Raw genomic sequence first — 24,277 nt, 5'->3', positions numbered from 1 at the left:
TTCTCTAGCTTATTTTATGGTTAAGAATACAGTATTAATGCATACAACATACAATACACGTGTTAATTAACTATAGTACTGGTAAAGCTTCTAGTCAACAGTAGGCTATTAAGTAGTTACGTTTTGGGGGAGTCGAAGTTATACAGGAATTTGAGTGCAGGGGGTTGGATCTCCTAACACCCAGATTGTTCAAGGATCAACTTTTACTAAAATGAAAGAGAATTACGGTTTTCCATCATCTACATTACCATTACCTTACCACTATGTACAACTCGTCCCATATTTTTACTTCTGTATTTCTGGGTTTAGTTTAGCATCTTTCTTCTCCCAGTTTCTAATTTCTAACCTCCTAGTGTTTACTTTACCTCATCCTTGGTATATATACTTTCTACTGCTTACTATATTTATAGCTCTTTTTCTTACTTCAGGTTAATGTCAAGTTTTGTGTTCTGCTGAATTCTTGGCAAATCAGCACCTTTTCACCAGGGAATGTACTATCTTCTCCAAACTCAGAGCTTCCCAATAAAAGGACTCTATGCAGATCCCTCGTGGATTATAGTAATTATAATCTCTTATAGTGTAATTAAAATAAACTCAGCAAGTTCTAATGTACTTTTGGAATTTAACTCTAAATGTTTAATATTTTTGAAGAACCCTGTACTGTGTGATTTGGCTCTGATTAATTAAAGATGTTTCTAATCTTGCTCAGTACTAGAAGCTTTTAAACTTCTAACTGTAACTGTTTACCAGGCATTTGGAGCCTGCTCTGTAAATCAAACTATCCATACATACTCTGCCAGTGAAAATTTAATTTTACTTTGGAGTAAACAAGGCTGATTTATAAAATTTTCCTTTTGTCTGCCTATTTTTTTTCCATTATAGCAAATGTTGTTTAAGTCTTCTCTCAATGCTTTTCTACTCTGCCATATTACATTATCCTAAATCAGAATTCAACTTCTGTATAGGAAGTTTGACCCTTCTAATTAATCTATTTATTAACTAATTAATGGAAATCTCCAATATGATATGTTATATGAAAGTACTAGGAAAACAAAGGAGTGGGAAACAGACTCTCCCCTGAAGGACTCTAGTATAGTGAGGAGGCAAACCGATCTGACGATTTGAATACAACGTAGAAATGGCTATACTCGGGTCATAGAGACCAAACATAAAACATACTAGACATACTGATGCTCAACTAGAAGATTCTGGGAAGATTTCACAAAGGCATCTGTTCCAACAAAAGACAAGTAGGAATGTGCAAAGCCATCAACTACCAAACGGTTTGAGTTAGATGATGTAATGAAAAAGTTGACAGACTCTAAGAATAAAGTAACAGGAAGAACAAGCATGGGTACAGAGGAGAAGGAATGGCTTTAGGAAAAACACAGACATTTCTTGTATATCTTTCTTGAAATGACAAGATGTTATAGTCAGGGAGTAAAAATTTCTAAAATGAGTGATATGTAAGACAAAGTCCAAGATGTGGTTCATCTGGGAATGGGTAAATGAAATAGACTAAAGGTACATGTAGAGGAAGAAATCAAGGAATCAAGGTACTGAAAGTGTTATCTATTAAAACACTGAAATCATTCAGAAAAATGGCAAGCAATGGAAAGGAGAAATGAGAGCCAAGACTTCACTCACCGCATCAACATGCTGAAGAAAACAGAGACAAATGAGAGAGCTGAGAGGAATTGATTGTAGAGAAGTCATTTTTTTTATCTTTTTACTTTGAAATAATTTCAATCTAATAAAAAAGCTACAAAAATAGTACAGAGTTCCTATGTACTGAGTCAAGGCACCCAGATTCTCCAAATGTTAACATTTTACCACACTTGCTTTATTGTTCTCTTCATTCTCTCTGTATCTACCTACCTATGTAATTTTTTCCATAACATTTGAGAGTAAGTTGCAGGCATTATGTACTTTGACTTTTCAAGTCAAATTTAAGATACTGCCCTATCACATTGCATTTTGTCAAGTTTGATTTACCTTTTTCAAGGCCCAACTTAAGTTCAATTTCTGAGTTAGTACCATCTCCAACCAAGAGAAGATGATAGCACTTAGTGACTCTAACTCAGTCTTCAATTATTCTCCCTACACTCTCAAGCCCAAAAGAAAGACCATTACTTTTTAAAAATATTTTTATTTATTTATTTTTTTGAAAGAGCACAAGTGGGGGAAGGGCAGAGAGAGAGGGAGAGAGTAGATCTGAAGCAGACTCTGCAATGACAACAGACAGCCTGATGTGGGGCTCAAACTCACAAACCATGAGATCATGACCTGAGCTAAAGTCAGATGCTTAACCAACTGAGCCACCGAGCTACCCCAAGAAAGACCATTATGAAGTGATAATGGGGTGAAGCCACTAAAAGCTTCAGCTAAGCTGTCTGGATTGCCCCATCACTTGAAAAAGCATTGCATACAGAAGTATAAATATATGTCAATACAATGCAACAAAAAGGCAAGTTACAGGTCTGCTTTGCACACCAGGCAATTGGGAAGATAAGATATATATTTAAAAGAAAAAAACCCTATTCACTTCTAAATATCTCTAGACAGATGAAAGTTTAAAACTAAAACTATTCTATTAATTCCTCTCTCATATGGTTTAAAATGGAAACTCTATAACCTTTTTTAGTAATCTGCTTCAGTGTTTAATCAATGTCATTATTAACTATTCCATCATTATGACTAACAAAATTATTACTATTTAAATATATTTCTCCATATGGACTTAGACAATAAATTATCAATGTCTTCTTCATATTTCATAAGACTCTGAAGTCTAACTTTCTTTCTTTTTTTTTTTTAAACATTTATTTATTTTTGAGACAGAGACACAGCATGAACGGGGGAGGGGCAGAGAGAGAGGGAGACACAGAATCGGAAGCAGGCTCCAGGCTCTGAGCCATCAGCCCAAAGCCCGACGCGGGGCTCGAACTTGTGGAGCGCGAGATCGTGACCTGAGCTGAAGTCGGACGCTCAACCGACTGAGCCACCCAGGCGCCCCTAACTTCCTTTCCTAAGAGTTAAACAACAGGGAATTTTTATAACTACTATCAATTCCTTTAGTTATTTATTTGCTCTTCTGTGAGGACTGTATTACTGGACATAAGAATTTGACCACTTCAAACCAAATATATTTCCCAGTTTTTGGTATTACTATCTTATGCTATCACTACCATATTAGCTTATCCTGTGACCATTTCAAAGTAATTTTACAGAGGAAAACTACTAGTTATTTCTCAAATTGCTATTGCTAGAGACAGTTTACTCATCTGGGCAAAATGGGTGGATTTTGAAAAGATTTTGGGGGGGATTTTAATACTTAATACATGTACCTAGGCTACCTGCAATATATGCTTTGAAGACCCTCTGTCTGTCTAGTAACTTTCATGCTGCTTCCAATGGATCATTTTCATGATCTAACAAAGTCTCTATTTCTGGAAGTACCAGTATGGTCAACTATCTTAATGCTAGCATTGCTATTAAATTCTCAATTCCTTAGTCTAGAAAATTTATTGTATTATACCATTTCCTACCCTAGGAAAGAAAGCCTTAGGATCCCCTTAGGGTTCAATTGTCCAGACAATTATACATTAGTTAATGTAGAATACACTCAGTTAAATTGATGCTACCCAAGAAATCATGACTCATGGCCAAAAATAACTGTTATTTCACAACTACTACACAGAAGTGAGGAGGTGGCTAGAATCAAATAGGGATTCTTAAAGGCTGGGAAATTCTGTTCTGTCTGGCTTTGTAAATAGTTTGTGACAACTGGTATCTGTGTAAACGGATTTGATGGTCCCCTGGGGGGGTCAATACTGTTTACAGAGCTGTTTCTTCGGAGTGGCTGAGCTAGAATTGTCTCTAGGGATCCTACTGGGGTTACTCAGAATAGCAACATCACAGCTACCTGAGAGCTCAGGGGCAGAAAAGAGAAAGGGCAATAGAAATACCACAGGCAAGTACATTCAAATAAATGGATCCTCTGCACCTTCAGATGCAGGTGATACTTAGGGGCATTTGTATCTAAAATGAACCATAAAGGAGGCAATTTATTAATGTTCTTTCTGATGCTTGCTAACACAATGGTCATCACTTCTTTAAACTTTTTTTTTTTGGAAGAGAAAGGTTATTATTTATGCTTTGGCATCTAATTTTATAAATATAAAAAAAACCAAAAACTTCATGTTTATAGCTTCTTTCTTTTTTATATTATCTATTACCACACTATGTAAGAACATCAAAATGATAGGACACTTTTTTGCTACTAAATAAGACTGCAAATTTGATGTAATTACAATAGTAGTCCCATATTTTAAACCAAAGATGTCTTTTTTCAATGGTAAGGATTTTTCTAAGTGAATATTAGTTTCAACATAATCAGAGCAACAGTAGCAGTTAGTGGCTCCAAATAACTTCTACCAATTTCTTAAGTAAGTTAAAATGTAGGTTATCTACGTGTGTGTACAAATACTATTTATCTCCTTTACTAAATAATCGTTTTTTTATGCGGGGGAGGGTTAATTTTCCACAGATGCATACATTGGCCTACCCCCACAACCCCTGCCAAATATAAAAGAAAAAGACATCAGAAACTTACGCCATTTCATAGTGGTCTCACCCACTATAAGTGTATACAAGATAAAAGTTTAGAACTTCCAAGCAGAACACTGGTGAATTTAGATTTCCTAGCAAAACCACAGTGCATGGGCCAAACTGCAGGGTTTGAATTCTGGCTCCACCACATGGCTGTATGACCTTTAGCAAATTACTTAACCTCTCTCATCAATTTCCCTATCAATAAAAGTACATAATAACAGTACCTATCTCAAAAGGTTGTTACGAGGATTAAATTATTTAAGTTATATAACCTGTTGGAAAAGTGTCAGCACAGAATACATACTCACTAAATGTTAGCTATTATATCTGCAAAACGCTGCTAAAAACAAAAGATTTTTTTTAAAGCAAAAATATTTTTAAATTAAAATATAAAAAGAATAAATCAAATATATAAAAATTTATTACAATATACAAAGACGTGGACATAAAAACAAATACAATGCCTCATTCAATGAGAAACATACAATAAAAAGAAAATACTTAATGAGGTTAAAACTTACAGTTAACACATAACGGTTTAATGAAGCATGTGGAGGATTATAAAACGAACAAGTTACACAAGTAATATGACTTCAAAATTTAGAAATCCTGACACTAGCGAAAGATCCCACAGAAAGAAAATTTAATAGTATATTTCTTTAAATTCAGTCTCATAGTAAGAAAATTGCCTGTTTCTGCAACACAATTTGAGCACTCACTATATTGGCACAATATTAAATATAATCAAGACCACAGCTAGCAGATCACAGGCACTTATCCTTCAGATATTCTAATTTAGCAGTCACAAGAAATTAAGTAACTTTTGGATCTCTAGCTAAAAAAATACAAACTTTTCACTTGGATACTGGATACTCTCTCAGGGAGGTTTCAATATATTTTGGCTTTAACAGCAGTAAGAAGAAAAAAGAAAGAACTATAACTTTCATTTTCATTGCCATGCATACACACTGCCCACATTTCAAGTGCTCAAAGCCACACAGAGCCAGTGGCTACCATGTTGGAAAGCACAGACATAAAGCCTTATGCAGTTCTAATAAGGTGTTTTATATATAATGAGAAGTCAAAAACATTGAGGGCAGAGTCAGGATGTAGCTGTAAGATATTGAAATAAGATTTTACAAAGGTTTATAAAGTTGGAAAATCATGAAACCTGTCAATATCACATAATTTATTCATTTGCACGTGAAGGTTCAACATTCAAATGAAACTACATCTTTTACATTCCTATACATGGCTGTGTATCTAGAGAAACATACCAAAAAGAAGTGGTGAGGTTGTTTCATCTTTGATTAAGACAATCTAATGACTTAGTGTACCATATTTCAAATTACCCAGTGGCTAGCCATGAAAATTATTTTACTGGAATTTTGTTATTTATTTTATTACGAAAAAGGTATTTAAAGTGGTGGTACTACACCAAATTTTTAAAAGTGTTTGTTTCATCAAGTCTGCATAGTCATGAGCACATCAATATTCATTCTCCTGCGGAAGAGATGAGATTTCTGTGTAAGAACTAACTTCTATCATAATGTTTCAGATTCTAAATTCTAACATCCTTCACTGTATGAAGACCATGAACACAGTACAATAGTGTAATCTCCTAAAGCTTAGGCTACCTAATTAACTTATGAACATATCACATAAATTAAAGCTCTGTAAAACTTGTATCATCCTATTTAAACCATTACAAATATTATCTAGGTTGAAATAATTGTGAAAAGTATCCTAAAATTTTATTAACATAAGAGCGATCTTTATTCCTTTTTTCCTTCAGTGATATGAATTATTTTGGCTACCTACTATGCAATTCTAACCTCTTCAGCCTTTCTCAACTTGTGGTATAATTAATATAAAGTAATTAAAATATGAATGAACTAGGTAAGTCTTATATTTCCACAATCGCAAGTAAAACAGGTTTCATAATTATTTTTTGTTTGTTAAATATGAACACATACCGACTGTCCGTGAATTCAGCAATTTCATCAATCACGTATGGACGCTAACTTTTCCAATAAGAAATATAAAGAGAAAAAACCAGATTTTCTTTATATGTGCCTTTTATTTTATTTAGGAGCATTTTTAGATTTGAAAAACAAAACAGAAGAATCACCAGTCAGACACTAAGTGGAAATCACTGAAACACAATGTTAGTTCTAATGGATGGATGATTGTGTTTGGTCTTTTGAAACTTTGAAGTATAGGTAAGTCTTGATCACACAAATTAATAAATCCTAAAGCTGGAGTTAACAATAACCATTACACCCAAATTCTGCAGCTTAGCCCAGCCAATTTTTCAAAAGGTCAGGTTGTGAACTGGAGAAGATCAGGGAGGTCCACCGCATAGCTTTGTTGCCAGGCATCTCTCGTCTGGATTGTTGCAGGCATTTATTAGTATTCGTCAGCAGACTCAACAGAGCAAACAAGAAATTCAAGCACGAATAATAAAATGAAATGCTGCTATATAACCCTTTGTCATTCAGCAAATATGGGACTTTTTAGCTACATTGTTCCTAAACCTGGGTTACTACTTTAATTTTTCTCCACAGTGCTGACTGAATGAGTATGCATGTGTGTTAAATGCAGAGCTCCCCTAACAACTGCAGGACTGCCATTTAATCTGTTGGTAGATGGACCATTTCCTGTGGGAACCCTAGCTATGATTTCCAGATCCACCAAATAAATCTCAGATTAAGATTCCAAATGAAACCTGCCTTTGGCAGATAAAAAATGTCAAGATGGATATAAACAGTAAAATTATAAATTATCTAGGTGTTGCATGACAAACCAATGTTCAATTTTTTTTGTTGACATGTGCCCAGATATCAAAACTATATGAGACATTCATCAAATGTCACACTTTCATAATATTGGAGGCATCATTAAAACTGTTTGACTAAGGACCTCAAAGTGTTTAAGCAGTAGCTCAAAAGTATATTTGTGCAAAGTAGAAGAATAAATTTACATATCAGCAGCAGCTCATAAGGGATGGGTAAATATTCTGTTTATCTCTCATTGTAATTCAGGTTACTTTAAATACAAGGTTTTAGGAAATCATTATACTCTATATGGTATCATTACATAACTTCCTATGCAAATGATGTATGTTTTATTCAAATTTACCATTTGTTTCTCCAGGAAAAAAAAACAAAAGCATAAAAGGAAAAGGTAGGAACTCCCCATTTCATTAATCAACCATGACTACTATACTAGTGCCTTGTTAGTTATATGTAGTATCGTCAGCCCGTATTTGAGTTAACATTTGTAACTTTTTAAAAAAGTATTAAATACCTGAGACCAAAAAAAAAAAAAAAAAAGCCTGAGAAAAGTAAATTTGTTTTTCTTTTTTATAATGTGTTCATTTCAAAGGACTCTGGGGAGGGGAAGAGACTTTAAAAAAAAAAAAAGGTAATAAAAGACCAATACAGAACATCTTAGAGAGCAAACAGCCTGTTAAAAATGCAGAGGAAGTCTCTACTGCATTCTCAGGAGATCAAGTATTGTCTTTTTAAGGAAAATTCTTGTTTTGTCTTTGGTCTTCTTACCTGGAAATGCAGACTTGTCCTGGCCCTAATCTCTATACTAGTTGACTATAATACTGGACACTGAAGATTTCTAAAAGGAAACAATCAGATTTGCCAAACTGAAATCGTTACTTTTTAACTATAAACTCTTAAAAGCAAGTGTGTAAATAGGAATTCATTCCAATTATAAATTCTGTACAATTAATCTGTGGAAAGAATCCAGAATATTCTATACTCCAACTTCCAAATGCCTGAAGCCTTAAAGATTATGTATTTATCTGTCTTTCCTATCATATTTCTTCTAATACATGCTGTTGCTTCAAGGAAACTAATTAATAAAACCTACCTATCCTGATCTGATCAATACTAATCTGAAAATTTTGAAAACAGAGGGGGAAATTTTTAAAATATTGACTAAAGAAAGAAAGAAGAGTATATTGTGCTTAGTTTTTTTCTTTCTTTTTTAAGTTACTTTTTATTTTTTTATACCTGTAGTAAGAATTACTATCAAACTCCACTCACTGGGCCAGAGACCCTTGTGGTGTTAGACTTGCCCCTCACATAGCACCCTACCTACACTTTTGAGTTCACTGATTAGCCAGCAGCCTCAACTTCAATATCTAACAATGTGCATGTGCTTAGTTTTTATTATATTTCTATACTAAATGCTTAAAATCAATAAGCATTACTATGTTTTGGAATACATCAAATTACCTTAGGTACAGCCAGTGAAACTATTTTAAAAAGGAAAATTTAATTTTAATTTAAAAAATGTAATTAGCAAAAACTAATATATTCAGTATCTGCTCAACAAGTATAATTTTGCAAACATGAACTAATCACTTTTAACTCTTTACTCACTAGTAGCATCCTGATTTTGAAGTACTAAAAAGTGCCATATGTGAAGACTAGACTCACTCCAAAATTAAAAATGAAAGTCAAATAGGGTTTTTAAAAAATAATTACTTTTAATTTACATCTTATCAGCAGAATTTTACTATTTGGCAAGGAATTATTGAATTTATCCAAAAGCTACAGATTACAGTATTTTAAATTCAGTCAATATTTTTAATTCAGTCATTTGGACTATGAAATTTCAAAATTTTGTAGCCTGAATTGTTCTGTTTGCTTCTTCATATTCTCTGAGAAAAAACAAAAACACAAAAGACAAAAACACAAAGAAAAACTGCATCTGAAACTACTCCCCTAAAGATAATTATGTCCTACACGTTAGGCTGTTCTTAGTAACACACACACACACACACACACACACACACACACACACACACACACACAGAGTTGGGAGTATTCAGTTACCACCCCCCAATGTTTTATTTAATTATCAGATATATTGATAACCAAAATCAGTGAGTAAATGTGGTCACATCAGTGCTACTCTACAAACAGCCAGTCAACCTCGACCACTGTGTAAATCACCATAATTTGGGTCTATGTAACAACGAATATTGATTCCGATCTCCAAAATCAACAAAATGCCAATACACACTCAGGACTGTACAGGAATCATACTAAAGGTGACAAATTAGCCACTATGGAGACCACAATTGTTATCTTAAATATGATAAGATGAAATCCTAATTTCTTTTAATTTTTTTTTTTTTACATTTATTCATTTTTGAGAGACAGTGCGAGCTGGGGAGGGGCAAAGAGAGAGGGAGAAACAGAATCTGAAGCAGGCTCCAGGCTCTGAGCTGTCAGCACAGAGCCCAATGCAGGGCTCGAACCCACGAACTGTGAGATCATGACCTAAGCTGAAGTCAAATGCTTAACCGACTGTCACCCAGGTGCCCCTGAAATCCTAATTTTTAAAAAACTTGATGATTCAATGATATCGTATCGAGATTTTTGTTGTAAATATGTGTTCCAGAAAGTGCTCTAGCATGAAAGGGCCATAACCAGAAATCAATGAGGAATTTTATCAAAGACCTCAGAATCTTAAGGATAGAGAATTTAAAACAAAGCAAAAAACTTTTGAAAACTTCAGGTATTTTTTTTTCTATTTCAAAAAACCATATTCATATTTTCATGGCCACAAGTAAATATGATAGAGCTTGCATATAAAAAGAGGTATATTTCCTTAAGTCAAAGAAACAGTCACAAGTTGTTCAAAGAGAGGATCATACCAATAGTACAGAAATGGGGAGAAGTAAACGTATTAAAAAAAGAAATTTACCATTTGTTGTGCTTATTCTTCATAGTAATTATCATTTTATAAAATAAAGGACCAAAGGTATAGTGAGAATTCCACATGAAGAATATAGCCTGAACCGATTTAAAACACTTGAATGAATGAATGAATGAATGAATGAATAAATAAATAAATAAATAAGGCAAGACTCCTATTATCTTGCAAACTTTTCCCCTTATTCAGAATTTATGGGTGGGTTCGACAATTGTAGCAAATGTTCCACTATAGTAGGGGATGTTGACAGTGGGAAAGGTTGTGTGTTTGTGGGGGGCAGGGGGTTGAGTAGGGGGGTATCATGAGAACTCTGCACTTTCTTCTGTTTTGTTATGAATGTAAAATTTCTCTACAAAATAAAGTCTATTTAAATATTGCCAAAAAATAAAGTAAAAAAATACAATTTATGGCATAAGTTGACACATGCAAATTATTCATATTAGAAACAATGAATCTCAAAGTACAGTTCATAAACTTTATAACCAGTTAGAAAACTTAAGTTGCCCTTATAAACATATTTTTTGCGTTCCATTTTTCAACTGAGGCCAATAATAGTTAACAGAATCATTCATATCAAACTTAAAAAATAAAGACACAGAGTCCCATTTAGTTTAATAGTTATTTAATATAAAAGAAATTTATGTTTTTATAAAAGAATATAACCTCAATCATTCTTTTAAGAGTTTTTAGTATTTCCTCTGTAAACGAATCAATCCTTGTTGACCAGCTGCCAGTAGTCCTAAAACCACTCTCTCAAATATTTTAGAGGGTCCTGTGTGAGAAGCAACCAGCACTCTACTAAGTTATGTCCTATAGAGATGAACAGTAAACTTAATCAGACCTAGGACCCCTATTTATGGCATATGAAAAAATAAAAAATGCATTTTTAAATTCACACTTGCCAAAAGGAAAAGAAAAATTCATTGTGTGGTACCACTAGTCTGAATTTTATTGCAATTGGGATTTCAATACAGATAAAATTATATTTTATCTTAAATGAATATTATTGACTTTATATTGTATCCTAACAAATATAAGCATACTAAATACAAGCTGTACTACTTGGAAAAAATCAAGTTTCGAATGGTATTGTGAACAGTATATTTGAAGACAGTATTTTTATAAAACTAATAACCATTTCAAATACTATTATGTATGTTTCTTAATAGTTTTAACACTTTTTTATAGACCTGCCTTTCACAGCTGGGTAGAATAACAATGACAACGCCACCATTTATTTAGGCCCTGTAAAATATGTTAACTATTTTTTTTTTTAAGTATCTATAAAAACCACACTAGTGAAAATAATTGCCCTGGTATGGGAAATACATATTACATAAACTCATTTCTTTTTCAAGTGTTGTAGTAGGGCTTTTACATACACAATCTCTAATCTCCAAAACAGTCCTAAGGGAATTATCTCGCTATTCCATATACAAGAAAACTCAGGCTTAAAATTATGAAATTTGTCCCCAAGTCCAGGTAGGTAGTAAGTGGAAGATTAAAAATGTGAAACCCAGGTCTATCTAACCCCCCAAAGTGTGTTCTTTGTACTTCAACATTTTATTGAAATGATTAAATGCAATGGTTCTCCAGTAAAATTTACCTTCCACTATGAAATAAACAAAACCAAATTACAACGCATTTTAGGGAAAATATAACATTACTTAATAGAAGTCAATTATTAATTAAAGTTCAAGTCCTGTAATTTAACAGGGAATGATTAATTAACTAGATTTCAAAACACTGAATTTCAAGAAGTGTCTAATAATGCCTAGGGGATCTTTTTTTTTTTTTTTACTACCAGCTATGTTGCTGGTAGAAATGGATGTCCATTATATGCAACTTAACATTTCCTTCTGTGCTGCTTTCAAAAGAAAGTTTATGAAAATGATACGAGATTCTACAATCATATTTTAGTCATAATGATCAGACATTTAAAAGCATGCTAGACCTTTTTCTATAGTGTTTCTATCGATGTCTCCCCTTATAAAATGCTTGCAAATCACGTAATAGTTTTAGATGTAATTTAATTACAGAACAACAGATGGACAAAAGGTGAAAAGAATACATGCTTTGTGAAATGACAAAGATAGATGAAGCAATAATAAAAGAGACTGATGGTGGCACACAGGTCCCAAATACCAACTAGATATACACAGTATTCTGACTCTATAAGAAACTAACAAATCATAGACGAGTTACCTTTTCCTAGGTTTTAGTTATTTATTTTTGCTTAGTAGAAACACCAGCAGAATTATGGTTATAAAAGATAATTGCTAGTCTACTTCTAAAACAAAGAGGACAGTTGCTTTCACTTAAATTCACAAGATAAGGTTTTTAAAAATATTTACTAATTTCCCATAAACTGCAATATCAAGGGACCCAAAGCAGTTCTAGCAGTGGTTTTTCATCTCAAGTTTTAAATGCATACAATGATTTAGAATCAGGTTCACTCTGTAAGCTTAAAATAGTTTAAAAACACATAAGTCTTATTTAAATTGAGATAATATGTAAGTGAAAATAACTACTCTGTATAAAATACATATTAAATATAATTCCCTAAAATAGTAAACCTAAAAATCATATTGAAGAAACTCATAAAATTGAATGGTTTTTGTCTGAAGCTTCTTCAAACTGCATGATTCTTACCATTTCTAACCTTCAATTGGTAAGAAATATTTAAAATATAGACTTAATATTTAATTTGGGTAAGCACAGTAACCTTTTTTAACCTTTCTTAGGGAACACTGACCCCTAAAGGTTCTAAATTTGAATAAGTTTCACAATATTCTGAATTTAAATGGCATTCAGACGTCATTTTTACTTACATTATTGTAGGTATGTATGTTTATGGCAGATATGTTTGTTCATAAATATGTAAACTATTTTCAGTGGACTATTGTGCACTATAAATAAACAACTAAACCATGTTTCAGCTAACTTAATAAAAGGCACCAAATTTAATAAGAAATATCCAGAAATGTATCAAACTATTCCAAAAAATTACTCACCAGAGACTTCTAACCCTCATGTCTTTTTTCTTACATAGATAAGTAAATAGTTAGTAAATGCTAAAAAGGGCTAAGCAACCAATCACATAGCAACTCATTCTGGGGGGGGGGGGGGGGGGGATGACCGTACATACATCCTTTGATTATAACACTTCATTTTTTTTTTTTCTGAAAAAGCAGAAAAAAGAAAAGCCCTAAAAAACAAAATTTCACAAAAGGGCAAGACATCATTTACTTCTTAAGAAGCCAGAAGATGTTATAAATGCTCACCTGGCAACACTTTCATTCACTCACACTTAAAATTTCATTCATTTAGAGTTGTGTTTGTAACTACTCAAACCTGGAAACATTTTGTAGATACCTTCACTCATCCTACCTACCCCCTATAGCTTTACATTTTCTAAACTGTCAATAATAACAAAACCAAAAAAAGTAAGTTGTTACATCTGTTAAATTTATATACCTCATCAACTCTAACTTCAAATATTTCAGCAATGTTTCTACGATAAATCTAGGAAAAGGCTTAGCCACTTCAGCACTCCTTATAATAAAATTTGTAAGGTGACACAAAGGCATGTGTATGTAATACAAGTTTTTATGTAGTTCAATTTCTTAAAAAAATAAGTAAAATAATGTATAAAATAACTAATTACCCACCCAGACTATGAATACTACTGTAAGACAGAGCTTTGAAGCAATTAGTGCTTTATGATAAATCCTGTGAACCCTGATATCAAGGCAATGACCATGTGAGATTTTACTGTTTAAACATATCACTTATCACAAAAATCAAAAGATATTACATTTACCTATTTAACTTTATTTCTTAATAATGTTTCATTAACAGGCCCTTTATATAAAGGAATGTCTTTCCTATTTCTGATGTAAAAAAAAAAAAAAAAGCCCGTAAAAATGCAAATTTTCTTAATGATGTTTCAGTCACGTCTATTGTAGTCTGTGCCTTCTGCAAACTCTTTATGCATCTATGTCTTTAGTCCTAAAACCTTCCTTTCTTTAAGTGTCCTAGAGCTTCAGCAGCTCCCTTCCTGAACTTCTTTCCTGGTTATTCTACACTTATGAGAAGTATTTCCTCCACAGCCTCTAGATCTTTAGATATATTAAAAATAATTCCTTTGGCTCCTTAGAGATCCTTTCGTCTATAATTTGAACAACATGACTTCCACAGCAATGTGACCTCTGAATAGGGAACATAAGTAACAGGGGCATCATTATTTACTTCCTCTTTTCTTATTATTGCACATAAATTGAGTAAAACTGCTTTGAGCTCTTGAAAAGAATGTTTCTTGTTTATCATAAATGAATAAAAACAGCTACAACAAATTAGTTCCCAGCTTCACACCAGTACAATCTTATCACAAACTTGAATATAAAGAGAATGGACCAAAATGAAGTGTCACAAAACCCATTCACTAAAACTATAAACTTTCCCCAAAATGGCCTTTATCCTTTTGAAAAAGGTGATAGTATGGTCAATATATGGTAAAAGAAGAACCCGGTTGAGGTAGAGGGCACCAAAAAAGGGAGAGAAGTGTGCAATATTTTGGGAATAATCTCATTTTTTTTAACTGCACAATTTAGAGGAAATAAAAAATGATGTACATACAGACTTAAGCCTTCAACAATATGCAACACTATATTCAGAATGATTCGTTTTTCAGGGATTTCAGATTTGCAACATTTTACTGTAAGATACTTCAATTAAAAACCTAATATTTTCTAAACTTCTCTCTTTATGGCTGTCTGTATTTTGCTCTATAGACAGATGTCCCCGGCCTGCCTGTCCACCTACCTACCTACATGTCTGCCTGCCTATCTATCGTCTCTCTGTGTTTTTCAGGCTATCTCTCAGTCTGTGTGACTTTTTAACTGTGTTTCTGTCTCTGACTGTTCTCTTCCTTTGCCTGTGGATCTTTCTCTCCCTGTCTCAGATTCTGTTTTCATGTCTCTCTCTGTCTCTGCCTGGGAATGTCTTTCTCTGTATCCATCTGCACATCTATACATGTCTCTGTTGCTTTATCTCTGGCACTCTCTTGACCCCATCTCTCTGCAGGTGTCTCTTTCTGAGTGCATCTTTTGGTGTGGACCTGTCTCCTTTACCTGTATGTGCCTTGGTCTGTTTCTCTATGTGCATGTGTCTCTCTCCACATATATGTCTCTCTCTCTATGTATATATTTTCTATCTCTCTTTCACTGTGTGTCTCTTTTTGTGTGTGTCTGTGTATGTCTATGCCTCTATCTCCTTCAGTGTGTCTCTTTTTACCCTGTCTCTCTCACTGTATGTCTCTGTCTCTTTCTCACTGCTGGTCTCTGGTATCTTCCTCTGTGCATCTATGTGTGTAGGTCTCTTTTTGTGTGTATCCTACACACGCGTGTCTTTCTCTGTGTATGTGCTTCCAACATGCGTGTCTGTGCCTCCCTCTCTGAGTTCAGTATCTCCCTCCCTGTGTCTGTGTCTCTCTTTGTTTGTGTTTCTTTCTCTGAGTGTGGCTCTCAGTATGCATCTCTCCCAGTCATTCTCTCAATCTCCTCTCTTGATCACTTTGTGCATGTTTCTTCCTCTCTCCCTGCTGTTTTCTTCTTTCTCTCTCGGTATCTCTTCCTCCATGTGTTTCTCTTTTTCTGTGTGTCTTTCTTTGTGTCTCTTTTGCAGTATGTGGGTCTCATTGTGAGTGCCTCCTTCTCTGTATGTGTGAGCGTGCATGTGTGCTTGTCTGCCTCCGTCTAATATACTGGTTAGAACAAACACACTTCATTCAGTGCCTTGAACTAGCACAACACCTGGGGTTTGGTATTAATACCTTAAAAGTCCTTACCTTTTGACCAGTCCTCCATTTGTACTTCTATTCTTGTTTGCTCTGGCAATATCTCTGGTTTTTGCTCCAAGATTTGAAGCTAAAATAAAGCCAACTCTAGATAAATAAACTTAAAACAATATATCGGAACACACCTAAACCTTACCTTTGTTTAACAGAGAATTTACAGGATAAATGGTTTTCTAAAACATTTAAATGGGACTATTAAGTGTATATTTCAACAGGTGAAATTAAATCTTTTTTTCTAAGAAAAAGGTCCTTTCTTTCACACTTACATTTTAGTAAATACAGTTCAGGTTAAGCTTCTAGACATTCTTGCTCCTTTGGTTAGAAAATCATTTAATTTATTTAACTTAAGACTTTTCTAATTCCATCAATTTAAGAAAAATAAAATTTTTACTCTATTTGTCATAAACTTTACACCAAAAATTTCAAATGTATTGGTTTAAATTTATAATGTGTATTTTCATATAAAACATTTTATACTTGTAAAAGTAATTTAAGAATACTATTCAATTTTTTTTAAAACATAGACTATCATTAACTTGAACAATTGATATTTGTGTCTTGCATTTGTTTTTACAGTAAACATGACAAAAGCTACGCATGTTTTTTTTGTTTTTTGGCATGCTTTTAAGGAGAATAAAATTAGATTTACCTCACAGCTAGAATTCTGCGTTCTTTAAAAAGTCCTCAAATAAAGCTGTCGTAAGCTTCTCCTTTTCCAATTTTCTCTAAATATGTTGATCTGGAGTTGGCAATCTTTTTCTAAGTTCCTCATTTACTTTTGGATTAGCTGAAAATATAGGAAGTTATTAATATCAAAGAAATATGTCCCAGTCAATGAAGCCATTTCCCTACATATTGCCCAAAAAGGTTAATAATAATTGCAGTCTTTTAATAAGAGATTCATATAGCAAGACATGTAGAAAATACAGTCTTTAATAACCTCTGGAGTATTTTAAAACATGTCTTACAGGCCTTAATGTGCTTAGTAATATACTATTTAAAACCATAATTTTATCCCTCTGCAATATACAGTCACTCTTCCTCATCATTTACCCAGCTAATGAATGCCAGCAATTAGTAAAATGTAATCCCATTGCACAATCATTTTAATGCTTTTAGCACTCAGAAAAGTAAACACCAAATTAATACTGCTCAAGCCATATCAGATCCTAGTTGGAAGCAAGCAATTATAGTTCAGCTCCTCAGGTGTAATTAAATGATTGAAATGATTTAGTTCCATAAATGCAAGTTAATTCATAAGCAAGCAACAAATATACTGGGAGTAATTACAAGAAACATTGACAGTCTAAGCAGGGCTAATTCTTTTATGAGCCTGATATAGTAAAATGCTGCCCTCTCCTGGGCATGTAAGTGAATATCTCACAGCCAAAAACAAAACAAAACAAAAAAAAAAACCCACCTACACCAAACCTAACTTTTAAAAACCTACTAGAAAAAATAGTAATATCCAATATATCAATTTGATTTCATTCCTTATACAAAAAAATTAACTTATATCTTATACTGTGATCATTTCTACACACTCTGGTTATTAATGCTTTTTCTAATCAAGCTCTGAGTCCCAAAACATACTAGGCAATTTCTATACATCTAATGAAACAAAATCATTCACATATAACACTGACAGACTACAAGTGAAACTTCTAGTACCTGTCTGGACTGCCAGGCCACTGCCTATATTCTCTCATCATTAAACCCTAAGTGAATTGTTACAGATAGTAACTAAATCATGCTTTTTTATGTACTTTTTTATGTACTAGAATTTGCATGAAAAATAATCTCTGAAAAAATATAAAACAAAATATTGTATTATTATAACTGTACGTGATGGTCTACAGCTGTTTTTAATGAACTTCGATAATAAAAATAAAATGGTGTAATATCATTATAAACACATTTGAAAACATAAAAAGTAACAAGTGATACACAAAGTAAAATGCATTCTGATTTTACTTAATACCATTCCCAACTTTTTACTTCCTTAGGCTAAAATTCAGAACAAATTGACTTGTATACTACTCAGACGGTTCTTAACTAAACTTCTCACACTATCTATAAGAAGCTTATTTGTTATACATTTAAGTTATACTATAATCAATAAATCTGTGTTAACACATATGTATTTGAATCACTAAGCCCCATGAGAATCATCCCTTTAACTATAAAATTAAATTGAGATTCTCAAATATTCTCAAATATTACCAATAGCACAACAAATGCTTAATTCTCCAACAAGTGCAAGCAATACTCGCAGTGGATAATGTTTAACACTACCAATACTTTTGTGGAGGGAGGAAACATTATTGCTCTTCTGATATGCTTTCAAACGCATTAAAATAACCATATTCTAAGTCATATCCTAACCATAAAAATAGAATAAACCAAAATATTAAAAAGTCTTGCCACTAAGTTTAAAATGTACAGCACATTTGCTTTGCCCTTGATGTCACAGTCTTATTTTTCAATTCATATCTTGTACACTGTAAGTTAATTGCTTTTGGAAAGTACTTATTATTCATGTAAAAATTAATGTGCCAATGTGTTTAAATCCTCTTAAATGACCATTCATGCATCTCTCTTCTTTAAGTACCAATGAAATCTGTCAAAAGACATCAATGCAAAATGGTCTTAAAGAAAGTTCTAATAGAGATTTTTTTTTTCTGCTAACACAAGATTTTCATATTCACCAACTTTACTTAAATTCCATTAATTTTTTAAGCTACTTTTAATAAATTCACCAAGTAAAATTTTTAGGCCCCATAGTCTGTCATTTGTGTTCCAGCTGACATTATGAATATTAATAACAGTGTTATCCTGATTAAATAGGCTTCATATGAAATCCCTGTGAATCCTATAGCTCAGACATCTCATTTTTCCAACTCTTTATGAATTTGGATTCAGACATTAAACTGGAAAAATCTTAAAAAACAGATTTAATGGCACATTTGCATATTGTCAAGCAAAAATTAGATGTTCTAATGATTCAAATAATTACAACTTACATATCTACATATTGTAAAAGGAAAAGATTTCTGTAAACATGCAACATATTTTATATTTCTATTAATTTTAGGACAAAGGAGAAGACTAATAAAATACCAACTCCTTTCCTTACACTCACTTTAAGATTTGACATCAAGAACCTGTTTCAATCAAAAATTATATATTCATGTTAAAACTAGTTGGATGATTTACATAGACATCTTATCATGTCTAACTTATCATATCACAGACAAAATATAAGTTAATTGCTTTATCGTTAATAATGTTTACCAGGTTCAAGTAGCAAAATAAAAACAATTCCCAACTAACGTGTTTATGAGTTGTGCTGGAAAAATTACCCAGGTTAAAAAAGACAAAAAAAACCCAACAAAAAGTCTTTAATATAACAGACAGAACACACCACATTAGCATCTGTTAAATTAAGATCTTCTCTATCACAGATTCCCAACCTTATTCCTTCAAGTTGTTTTTACTCTCAAAGGAAGTGGTCTTATTATGTTAAAAAAAATAATAAATAATAAATAATAATTAAGGAAACTGCATACCCCCTTTTCTCTCTAGGTAGATGGGAATCTGCATTCTTCTGCCAAAATTTCCTACCTTTACCCTATCAAAAAAACAAAGAATGAAAAAATTTAAATAAACATCTCTATCATCTGAAATGTGACTTGACTCTCCTTGTTTACTCAGCAGTAAAACACCTCATGAACCAAAATTTGCTCTTTAACCAGTCTAAAATTTCTAATCTGCCTAAAAATTTATAAGTGACTCTGACATCTCTCCTTTAAAATTAAAACAATGCCTTTTAGGTAAAGAGGCATTTTATTTAAAAACGGGTTTCACCAATGTACCAATACATTGTACCAGGATTTTTAAAAATTTATTTTAAATAGGAGATGCCCTGAGGGTGTCTGGGTGGCTCAGTGGTTAAGCATCCAACTTCAGCTCAAGTCATGACCTCAGTTTGTGGGTTGGAGCTCTGCATCAGGCTCTGTGCTGACAGTTCAGAGCCTGAAGCATGCTTTGGATTCTGTGTCTCCCTGTCTCTCTGCCCCTCCCCAGATCATGCTCTGTCTCTGTCTCAAACAAAAATAAAGCATAAAAAAAAAAAAAAAGACCCATTCTCAGGGTGATTTGTTAAATTGGAGATACCCTTCTTATCTTCCTCTGCAAAAGCCATATTATAGCAACGGTTCTTGATGGACTTTAATGGCACTTTTTTCATAATACATCTTTAATTTAATCACAATTTTTGTAAACTGAATTCAATAGTGTCAAACCAGGAATCATTTGTAATACTGCCTCATTCATATCCAACCGTAACCAAAAAACTCCAAATTTTATATTTCTTAGCGGAGAAATGTTGCTAATTTCTGCATTGAAAAGATTTCATTAAAAGGCTAATGGAGAGCACTGTATTTCGAAGAGTCAAATATTTTATCGCATAACTCAATATATATACCATATATGCATATGTTCCACTGATGGATTTTCTTCTTATTAGACCAAAGTCTCTCAAACATTCACAGTTCCTGGCACATTCTTTTCCAAAAAGAATTCCTTTCACTCACTGTGCCTCATGTCACAGCCCACTCCCTACAAAGCTCTAGATAATCCAAGGTCTTCAGAGCCAGGAAAACCAAGAAGAGGTTTCAGGAGAAAGGATAAGGGATAAAAGAGGCCCCACTCCATAGCTATCAAAACTTACAATGCACATACTATTTCATCCCTCAGTTCTACTACCAGAAGTATTTAGAAAAATATGTAAAATATATTTTTATGTACAAAGACACTCACTGAAGCAGTATTTGCAAGAGAAAATATGCTCTAGTCATACTTGATTTCTTTCTGTTCCTTGAACTCACCAAGGTTATTTTTGACTCAGAGCTTTTATACTTGCTTGTCCTTCTGCCTAGAAGTCTTTTTTTCTAAAGCTCGAAACAATTTTCTTCATCATTCAGACTTTCTTTTCTTTCTTTCTTTCTTTCTTTCTTTCTTTCTTTCTTTCTTTCCTTCTTCTGGCCATTCTACCTGAAGTAGGATAGTACCTATGCTTCTGCCTTCGTGGAATTTCTTAATTTGTTTAGGTTTTATTTCATTGTTTTTGATAGATCTCAGCCAACTTACAAGTCTATGTAAATTACATGCAAGCAGGGCTGTGGATCTTCTCCTTCATCTATATTCTTAGAAGGTATTTGGCATATAGTAACTACTCAGTATATATTTAATAGAAAGGAGGATGGATGGATAGATGGATCAATGACTAGCAGAAATACAGACTTAACATAAATGTTCATCAACAGAAAACTGAGAATATAAAGTGTAAACCATAAAGCAAATCTGTATGGTTTATACTATAAATGCATACATGTACTGTGTGTGGAAGATTCTTTCAACAAGCATTTGTTAAGCACTTATATATTATATGTCAGACACTGTTCTAGGAGATAGATAGGCAGTGGTGAATAAGATAAATAAATTTCCTACTCAGAATATGTCTTTGGCCAAAACAATGCAAGTACAAAACATAAAAGTAAAAACAGAAAGAAATGTAAAACTATACTTACATATGCATACATGCTTGAATAGGCAAAGCAAAGAATACTCAGGAAACTATTACCAGTGGTTACTGTGAAAAAAGGACCTAAGAGTTGAGGTGGGGATACGGAGGAATGAGAGAAAGAAGTATTTTTTTTAATATTTTTATTTTATTTTTGAGACAGAGAGAGACAGAGCATGAGTGGGGAAGGAGCAGAGAGAGAGACCCAGATCCAAAGCAGGTTCCAGGCTCCAAGCTGTCAGTACAGAGCCTGATGCAGGGCTCAAACCCACAAACCGTGAGATCATGACCTGAGCCGAAGTCGGATGCTTAGCTGACTGAGCCACTCAGGCGTGCTGAGAAAGAAGTATTTTTATTTCATTTTATATCTGCATAACTTGATGTTTTAACCATGAGCATGTACAATTTTTAACTTAATAAATATTTATTAATAATCTTGGAACTGAACAGGAAATTTTGAAGGAAACCATATTACACCTGAGAGATATAAAGTGAATAAAAGGGACATAATCTTTATGATTCCCTTGAAACTTTGAAAAAAAAATTATTGTTGCCTAATTACTCTTTTATAATTATACTTTATTATGGTTGTTTGCTTGCTTGCTTGGTTTAAGTACAGTGAAAATTTAAATTAATACATGGTAGGAATTTTTTGGAAAAGTTTAAAATAAATAAGTTTCCTAAGAATTATGCAAATATTTCTTAAAACAATCACATTTCTTTGTTCAGTTAGGGACTATTTATTTATAGAAGTCACAGTGTTCAGGATTTTGAAGTTTGTAATAAAAAAATTTATTAAAGGGTTTATAATAAAAATAAGTTTTTCTATATTATGACTACCATATGTTTGTCACACATAGTTCTCATGTTATATATTTAGTAATCAAGAAATTACTAATCAAAAAGGTAAATTACTCATCACTGAAGGTCAAGGAAGGACACCAAATTAAGAGGAAATAAATATTTGGTGTTTAAAATAAACGGCTTTCATGTTTTCAAAACTTGAAGGGCAAAACAATATACCACTTGGAACACTGTGACTGTTTTTAGTGCCAGTTACAAATGACACTTTGAAAATGGAAATCACATTGCATAGCCTCCCGATTAATTTTTAAAAACCAAAACTTTAAAACTAGTATTATTTTCAGAGAGCTAATGAGATACAGGATTTTCTAAAATATCCTGAAACGTTTTGCCCTAGGCCAAACTAAACTAAATCACTTAATCTAGCACAGAACAGAATATAAAAACAAAGTCAGCTTATAGAATAGTTTCTCTAGGGAACAAACAGCCTGTTTTCATAAGATTCATGTGGGTGCCAAGTTCTGATGCAATTACCTACTCCTTTACACAAAGGCTTGCATTTCCACACAACCAATTGAAGTTCTTGGCATATCAAAGGTAAAAAAGTATTAGAGCAAGTTAAATCAATTTATAATGACAACTGGTATGAGCAGCCACTTGAAATCAAATGAAATAACAGCTATTAGAAACTGTCTTGCTAAAATAAAGTACAAATAACCACACAAGGTCTTAATTAATTATCAGGAATCATAATGCTAACAGATTTTTATCAAAAAGCTACTTAATAATTCTCTGTAGTTTATAGTTACTGAGACATTAACAAATAGAAGCTGAGAATCAACATATTCCAAAAACAAGTTATACTTTCCCTCCTGTTTTGAACACTTAATAGCAATGCATACATTGTATAATACAATGTTTATGCCATTTGCTAACATTACAGTACCTAATCATTCTCAATGGGCAGTGCTGCCTGCAAACTATGCATTTCACTTTTTAAACTGTAATGTTAAAGACAACTTCTAGGTTGCAAAATATAATTACTAGAACAAAATCTTTAAACAGCAAAATAAATGTTAGGCTCTAATTTCTTGTTCAATATCTAGGAAATCACAGCTGTCAGTCTCCTTTAACTGAAGAACTACAAAAGCTCATGTAATTTCTTAAGTCATTCTTAATAAATATTTTCATTAACGAAAAGTATGTAATAAGAATATGGTCCTAAAAATAGATATTCCATAGTTAACAATAAAAATACAGTATGAAAAGAAAAATGTAAGCCACCCTATATATAGTAATTTCCTTCCATAAACACTTTGATTCTTCTTGCATTTAAAATTACGATTTCAACCATAAATTATATGTAAATATTCCATTATCTCTTTTCTTCATCATACTATGTAGTTTCTTAGGATCAGTACATGTTCACTAAAAATTTTTCAGAAAATACATTTAAAAAACATTCTTAAATGGCAAATCAACTGAGTTAAAGATATTTATAAAAAATTAATAGTAATACAATTATACAGTGTTCTAAAGTATTAAATACATTAAACAATGTGTGCTTTTAATTTTTTAAAGAAATTTTTCAAAAGACACTGATGATCTTCCATTTTAAAACATAAGACTTTACTTCTTTCAAGAAAATTGCAGCTCTGTGATGTAGCTGTGCT

The 24,277-nt window shown here is 32.7% G+C and overlaps 1 protein-coding gene and 1 non-coding gene across 9 annotated transcripts in view; both read right to left on the bottom strand.

The window, feature by feature from the left end:
- Nucleotides 1-24,277, bottom strand: part of MIPOL1 (mirror-image polydactyly 1) — a 329,171-nt gene that overhangs the window by 247,336 nt on the left and 57,558 nt on the right. For 7 of the 8 annotated variants that reach the window (XR_007153079.1, XM_047863349.1, XM_047863346.1 and 4 more), the window contains exons 2-3: nt 16,866-17,003; nt 16,208-16,286 (exon numbers count right to left, since the gene is read on the bottom strand). Coding sequence is in view for 7 of the 8 variants with exons in the window: in XM_047863349.1 (XP_047719305.1) it covers nt 16,208-16,226 (19 nt within the window). In the remaining variant the exon portion in view is untranslated. Of the gene's footprint in view, nt 1-16,207; nt 16,287-16,865; nt 17,004-19,785; nt 19,848-24,277 lie in introns of all 8 variants that reach the window. The other variant, XM_047863347.1, reaches the window with a different exon arrangement.
- LOC125169200 (small nucleolar RNA SNORA62/SNORA6 family) lies at nt 8,644-8,791 on the bottom strand. The gene has a single exon (XR_007153520.1). It is a non-coding gene; the product is annotated as a small nucleolar RNA SNORA62/SNORA6 family (small nucleolar RNA).

The sequence above is a fragment of the Prionailurus viverrinus genome, chromosome B3 (genome assembly GCF_022837055.1).
Source record: "Prionailurus viverrinus isolate Anna chromosome B3, UM_Priviv_1.0, whole genome shotgun sequence".
Lineage (NCBI taxonomy): Eukaryota > Metazoa > Chordata > Mammalia > Carnivora > Felidae > Prionailurus > Prionailurus viverrinus.
This window is presented reverse-complemented; position numbering and strand designations above follow the sequence as displayed.